Genomic DNA, 8,030 nt, shown 5'->3' on the forward strand with positions numbered 1-8,030 from the left:
ATATATAAACTTACATAAATATAAGTACACTCAAATGTTAGATGCATCAGAATACAGTCTTTTGATTAGTGTTTTAAAAGAACTAAGGTTAATTATTATTTTATTTTCATATTATGAAGTCTTATATAGTCATCGTTTTTTAGATTTATGAATTTGAATTTCATTGAAAGGTTTTAATTTATTCATAAAAACTAAAAAGGTATTATATATTTGTCTTTTTATAAATTAATGTGAATTAGTATGGTTTAGTTACATATATTTTTAAGTTAAAAATAAATAAATTAAGTATATTTCTTACAGGAAGTTACCCAAGAGTTTGGACAAGACAAACGGAATATCCCCAATGAAGACGAGGCGCAGGATGGAGGATCTCTAAGTGTTTTAGAATACTGGGGAGGAAATGAACCTCAGCCCGGTCCGTCGAGGATCGTAACGCCCCCGCCAGCGCCGCAGGCTACGGAAGTGCAGCCTCCTGCCGCGCGGTCACCGCGCACGCCGCGCCGCTCACCGCGGGCTGCTGGCTCTGTTACTCAATTGGGTACTAAACTATTAATGTAATTAAATTTTATAACAATGCCATATAAAGTTAAACAAATTTTAATCTAATGAAACATAAAATTTATCCTAATAATAAAATAAAAGTGGACTTAAAAACTTATGTTTTAATTAATTTTAATTAACATTAGTATTAGTATACATTATAATTTATAATTTTTACTTAATAACTTTTATTTCAGGAACGCCGGACATCCCACAGTCGACGAATGAGATCATTCCGAATAGCTACACCCTGTTGAAGTGCTTGGTTGTTTTGGCTGCTACTCACAGTATCTTCAGCAAGATTGGTAGGCTGCATTTGAGCTTCTTGAGAGCTGTCTGCATCACTCAATTCTGGTGCTGTAAGATTTGCTTTATTGCAAATATTGTGTAAAATGACACAAGCATTAACAATAGATGCAGCAACTTGGGGTTTATAGTGTGGAACTCTGTGGGCCAAGAGGCAACGAAAGCGTGACTTTAGAAGGCCAATAGTTCTCTTAATTACATTCCTGGCTCGAACATGTACATTAGTGTAGTGGCCTTCCGGAGTTTCAGGGAGAGCATTTACCACTGGTGTCATAAGAAACTGCCTCAGTGGATAGCCAGAATCACCTGTAAAAATTATATATTATTTTTTTGTAAAGTTAAATGTAGTCTTTCGGAAGGAGACTATCTGCTTCGTAAAGGATAAAGATGTGATGTTTTAATATATGAATTCATATTATGAATTTATATTATTATAATCATCTTTTGTGCAAGTCTTTTGCTTATAAATTAAAACTTTACACTAAAGTAGTTATATTATTAATATTATGTACATATATAAAATGAAATGCAATCGGGGAAAAATAAAGCTGACAAATAATAAAATTTCTTGAGTATCAAATCAATCTAACTTTAATAATAAATTGCAAATGTATTATAAAACATTTTGTATAATGGTATGCTATAGCGTACCATTGATACAAAGGCTGTGCTTTTAAAGCTTATGATAGAAAAATAAATATATTTAAGTTTACACCAATGTACCATCTTACCTAATAACCATGTTGTTTCATCCAAATTTTCCAAATTATTATTAATGGGATGGGAATTCCATATGAAGGAATCATGTGTGGCCCCTCCAAAACTAGCATCCACGCTTGTTATTTGCATATCTGCATCACAAATCTAAAATTTCAATTGTCAATTCTTACAACTAAATAATAAGCTTAAAATAATTTATGGAATTTATAGGGTGGTATATTGGTGGCTCTGACTTCCCCACTAGGGATGAAGATGTGATTATATGTATGTATGTATAATAAATGATTAACAGATGATTGTATAAGTACTTACAAGCTGAACATTCAATGAATAGTAATGTTTTCTACAGAAATATCGTTCTTCATTTTCTGTAGGTCTTATAATAGCTATTTGTGTGCAGTCTATGCACCCTAGAACACCAGGAATGCCAAATTTTTGATAAAATCTAGAAAATTTTAAAAATGTATTATAGTATGAATCTACCAATATCAATAAATTAAAAATATGGATACTGTTTTGTCACCTTGCCCTTATTTTATTTCGGTCTTCATGGCTTCTTGGGAAAACTATATATTTTTCTCTCATTTCCATGGAGTTCTGAGCAATTGCTTTTGAAACAGTTTATTGAGCCAAGGAATGCCCACCTATATCACCTATAGGTCTCTGGTAAGAACCAGTTGCAAAAAAAGATAAAGCAGTTAAAACCTAAAACAAAATAGATTACCTTTGTTATTGATTTGCTTGCAAAAAGTAAATTACGAAGTAAAGGTATAAGCAGGCACTTACTTTTGTCTCTACAGATAAATTGGTAGCTCTTTTAGCGACGTTCATCATAGGCCGAATCTCTTCACAAAGTTTCGTCAGCAAATTTTTTGACAGTCGATAGGTATCTATACTAATATTATAAAGCTGTAGAGTTAGTTTGTTTGAACGCGCTAATCTCAGGAACTACTGGTTCGAATTGAAAAATTATTTTCGTGTTGAACAGACCATTTATCGAAGAAGGCTTTAGGCTACATAGCTTCACACTGCAACTATTAGGAGCGAAGAAATAATGGAAAATGTGAAAAAAACGGGGTAAATTATTCATATTTGGTGGTTCAATGATGCTCAAAATAACTATTCCACGTGGACGAAGTCGCGAGCACAACTAGTCGTTTCATAAACTCCGTATCTTCCCAATCAAAGGGGTTAAACTGATTACGAGCTAAGAGCCTTCGTCTTCGCAAAGAAGTATTATAATCGTTTTCTAGGAACTCAAATAACACAAGCTCGTCATCACACATCTTGAAATAATAAAATGAATAGGTACGTAAAATGTATATTAATTGCCGAAAATTACTTCACATATCACTTGTATAACACATCAAGAATAATTTCCGCCTTAAAAAGCTGTATTTCAATTTTTTTTACCCAATTTTATAACTTCAATAAGCCACTGGACTTGCTGAAATAGTAACTTTTTTTGAATCTATAAGCTCCTACTAAATATGTAAAAATTAAATAATTTGATTAATTTAAAATATTCTTGAGTGCCTATTTTGTTATAGTGTGAGGGTCCTAATCTACTGGGAGCACCGCCACTGATATTCAATAATAAATTGTTCTATATAATTAACTTTTATTAATGAATTAATTTTCAATAACTAAACTATACGTATACGCGTGAGGACCAGTGCGCAGTAACTGACCACACGCCATTCATTCGTCGCTCTCATACAAAATCGCTGACACATAACAGTCACACTTACATTGCGTCCCTACACTACACCCCCCAAATTTTTACATACAAAAAAAAATTTATTAAATGCCATACAAATGTTTTATCATTCACAAATTTAATATGAGTAACTATTGGTATGTAATGTTAACACAATGACCATTGAATACAACGCAACACATAATAGCATTTCTATGAATCTAAGGCGTCAAATTGCACTCGGCTGGCTGCCTGTGGCTGTTGAAAGACCGTCTGTGCTACGGACGTAATCTTAGTCACCGCACCAACGATTTGCTTATTAAGCCACTTCTTTGTCCTCTGATGGCAATATTTCACAATAATTAATCCAACCAGAGTTCCCATTAACACGCAACAATAACCAGTGTCACTTGCATTTTGTTCATATTTTCTTGAACAACATTGTTTGAGGCGACATTTACTTGTTCCTTAGTATTATATTGACTCATTATGAATATTCAAAAAAATTATAAACTTTAAACAACTAATTTGTATGATACCGAAAAATACCAATTTTTACAATACAGAATTTGTAACTAGGATATTTGCTTTTGCTAGTTTGAAAATTCCATATTACACTAAGCATCAGCTTTATCATTTATGTTGTTACAACAATTCAGTCTTCGTCATTAAAATATTACATACATACATACATACATATGGTCACGTCTATATCCCTAGCGGGGTAGACAGAGCCAACAGTCTTGAAAAGACTGAATGGCCACGTTCAGCTATTTGGCTTAATGATAGAATTGAGATTCAAATAGTGACAGGTTGCTAGCCCATCGCCTAATAATGAATCCCAAGTTTGTAAGCCTATCCCTTAGTCGCCTTTTACGACATCCATGGGAAAGAGATGGAGTGGTCCTATTCTTTTTTGTATTGGTGCCGGGAACCACACGGCAAAGTACATTTAAACATATAATACTGTATCAATATTTTAATACTAAAAGTACAGTCGGCTACATGAATAATTATACATTACTTGACTTATATTACTAATTACATTTTAATCTAATTTCATAAAAAATAAAATTATTACAATAACTTAATCTAATCAGTTTTATAAAATTACTATTCTTAGACTAATAGAAATTTTTAGGAAAGCGAAAAAAAATTTTTTTTTTTAACATTTAAATCTTACTGGCAATTTAACCACACGACCTCTACTAGTAATTTTTTGATTCATCACAATATCGCTCTCTTTACTTTCCTTTTTATCCTGAATAATTATTTTATTGCTAACGTTGGCATCATAGTTTCCATCCACCGTATCTTTTTTTTTTTTTTTTTTTTTTTTTTATTATTGTATGAAAGATCTTACAAAACATTGAGTAGGTATTAACTTAGTATAGCGAAACCACTAAGGTTTGAGATTACACTTAGAATTAAGTTTACGTCAATCAATCATATTGTAATACATAGAAGAAGAAAATAACCAAGAATTGGACAAATACATATGTTTTTTATTATTAGGTCGCTTATTAATTATGATTATGACACTATACATTTTAAAGGGAACCAAGGAAATGCTCTTTAAGTTTATATTTTATATTTTTTGTAGTCAATATATCACGTAATTCCACAGGCAGTTTATTAATGAGCCGAGTAACAATATAATCAGTCGTTCGCCTACCGTATTCATTGTTTACGCGAACCGGTTTGGTATCTGATTGATCACTTAATAAAAGTGCTGGTTTTAATCTATCCACTGATATATTAACTACTCTATTTTCTAATTGGACTGTAAATACCTTACCTTTTCTATCAATGACCCGGTAAGGACCATCATACGGTTGAACCAATGGCTTTCGTACCGCGTCATTTCTAATAAAAACATAATTACAGGTATTTAATTCTTCATGAACAAATAATGTACGTGAGTCTCTTAACTGTCTCGAAACTGGTTTCAAATTCCTAATATTATCTCTTAATTGTTGTAAAAACGTATTCTCATCACTAATTCGTTTATCTGTGATATCATAAAAATCACCAGGTAAACGAATTGCTTGACCATACATATATTCTGCGGAACTATTCGCCTTTGGCGCCCGAGCAACAAGTCCTTTTTCGTTTACGTTCCGAGTTATTTAATGAAAGTTACAAGATTTAATGTACGTTTTAGTTCGATACACATATCAAAGTGAAGTTCTATTGTTCTTCTGCATCAAACATCAAACAAAAATTCAATTAGTCAACGCCAGCGTGAACTACAACAGAATTTAATTGGCAAGTTTTTAAAATTATTAATACCTACGATAATAAGGACACTTAGCAGTGAGCATCGATCGTGTTGCTTGCGCGCATGCCCCGCCCGCTTCGCCTGCCGCGTCCCGTCATCGCCCAGTGACGCATTGACACTGTGATTGTAACCGGCTCGGGGGCCTTTATTGCTGCGCCTTGCATACAATCTTGCTACGAACATTATCAGTGGGCCTTTTTTGCTGTGTTTAATACAATAAACAAAATGTCACCTCCAGCAAATGCCTGCGCGGGCTGTCGGAGCACCATATTGACATCAGGAAAATATATGAAATGTTACGCTAGTGGTTCGATGTTCGATCTTGAGTGTGCAAACGTCCCCCTCAAAAGATATAACCTAATGTCTCATGATAGTAAGCAGTCCTGGCTATGCCCCGAATGTCGCAGTGCGGAACCTAAAAAAGATAATAAAAATACCCCTGTTCGTGGAGCGGTGCAGGTACAACTGGAAGCCGAAAATGTTACGGTGCGTCGCTGTGCGGGAAGGGTTATGCGTCGTAAATCTTCTGATGATTTACCTAACCTGGACTCCAGGTCTTGGGATGACATTCGCGTAATCATTCAAGAGGAGATGTGCAAGGCATTGAAATCTACGCTCAATGAAACCATAAGAGATGTTGTTTCCAGTGAACTCAGAAGTCTAAATGACAAAGTTAGCTCGATTGAAAATTCTCTCTCCTTCTTTAATACCCAGTATGAGCAACTTAAGACTGGTTTTGATGATAAGGTTGAAACTATTGACCAGCTACAGAAGAGCAATGAGTACCTTCAGTCAACTGTCAGGGATCTTACGAGTAGACTAGGTGAAATGGAACAACAGATGAGGTCAAACAATGTCGAAATTAATGGTATTCCCGAATATTCAAAGGAGAATCTCTCTACTGTGTTGGTACAGTTAGCTAAATCTGTCGACTATCCATTGGATTCGTGCGAAGTGCTTACCACCACGCGTGTCGCAAAACTAAACAAAGATAATAATGCTCGTCCCCGTGCTGTTGTTGCCAAATTTCGTAGTCATACAACTAGGGACGGGCTACTTGCGGCCATCTCCAAATTCAATAAAGCCAATCCCAAAGATAAGCTTTCCTCTCATCATTTGGGCTGTGGAGGAGGCAAAGTCTCCGTGTATGTGTCCGAGCATTTGAGCCCAGCCAACAAACAATTACATGCTTGCACTAGGATAAAAGCCAAACAACTTAATTACAAATTTGTATGGGTTCGGGATGGACGTATATATATTCGGAAGAATGAAACATCTCAGGCTATTCACATTCGTAGCCACGAGAGCTTGAAGCAAATTGTCTAGCAAGTGAAAAGGAATGATTAGTGGCTAATATATCAGGATTCAATGCATATTACCAGAACCTAAGAGGAATGCGGACTAAAACTGACAAAATAAGGTTGGAAATCCTCAATAACAGCTATGATATGATAATATTCACTGAAACTTGGCTAATACCTGAGATTCAAGACAGCGAGTTCATTGATCAACGTTACAACGTATATAGAAGAGATAGATATCCCGTTGACGGAGGAGGGGGTGTTCTCATAGCAATAAACAAGAGTTTTTGTTCGTCACGAGCTCGGTTTTGGGAGACAGCCTATGAGGACATATGGGTGGTAATAAACTTTAAGAAAGACAATGGTGAGACTAAAAGACTGGGAGTATGCGGTTTTTATCTTCCCTATCCTAAACAACATATTTTGGAGGGTTTTTGTGATAATGCGGCTTCTGTCATGCAAACTTTGGACGACGTCCTTGTTGTTGGTGATTTTAATCTTAAATTTATTTCTTGGACGCAAGTGGAAAATTCTAATGTTGCTATGCCTGACAAATATAGTAATTCACTGGGCTATACTCTTGTTGATTTCCTAAACTTAAATAACTTGATTCAGTTAAATTACATAAGGAATGCACTTGACAGAACTTTAGACCTTGTTATTACTAGTTTTAATAATTCGAGACTTGAGAGGTCAATAGATAATTTAAGCAAAATAGACTCACATCATCCGCCGTTACTCATAACTCTTGATTTTGAGGTCTCCATATTGCCTAGACTGACGCAGCCTCGATTGAATTTTTTCCGCGCTGATTATTCCAAAATAAAAGATGAGTTAAAGAAGATCGATTGGCCTCAAAAGTTCTCCACGGAAGCAAGGGTTGATGGAATGACTGAAACCTTTTACAGAGAACTAAATAATATACTCGATAAACACGTCCCCAAATCCCGGCCAAAGCAATCTAAGTACCCTCCTTGGTTTAATGTCCAGCTTATTAAACTCCTCGCCGAAAAAAACAAAATAAGGCTTCGTTTTCGCAAATATAAAAATCCACGCGACGAAATTGAGTATAAAATTCTACGCGAACGTTGCGATCGTTTTGCTAAAACCTGCTATTCCAAATATATGCACGATATGGAGGATACGATAAGCAGTAATCCCAAAAAGTTTTGGAAGTTTATGA

General features: G+C 34.9%; 1 protein-coding gene and 1 pseudogene across 1 annotated transcript; one reads left to right on the plus strand and one right to left on the minus strand.

Moving 5' to 3' along the window:
* Positions 1 to 733: 733 nt before the first annotated feature.
* LOC132904192 (putative nuclease HARBI1) lies at positions 734 to 5,129 on the minus strand (annotated as a pseudogene).
* A 777-nt stretch (positions 5,130 to 5,906) lies between these two features.
* LOC132904193 (uncharacterized) lies at positions 5,907 to 6,872 on the plus strand. Its single transcript, XM_060954104.1, has one exon. The coding sequence runs from the start codon at positions 5,907 to 5,909 to the stop codon at positions 6,870 to 6,872; it is 966 nt and encodes a 321-aa protein (XP_060810087.1).
* The last annotated feature ends 1,158 nt before the right edge of the window (positions 6,873 to 8,030 follow it).

The sequence above is a fragment of the Amyelois transitella genome, chromosome W, assembly GCF_032362555.1.
Source record: "Amyelois transitella isolate CPQ chromosome W, ilAmyTran1.1, whole genome shotgun sequence".
Lineage (NCBI taxonomy): Eukaryota > Metazoa > Arthropoda > Insecta > Lepidoptera > Pyralidae > Amyelois > Amyelois transitella.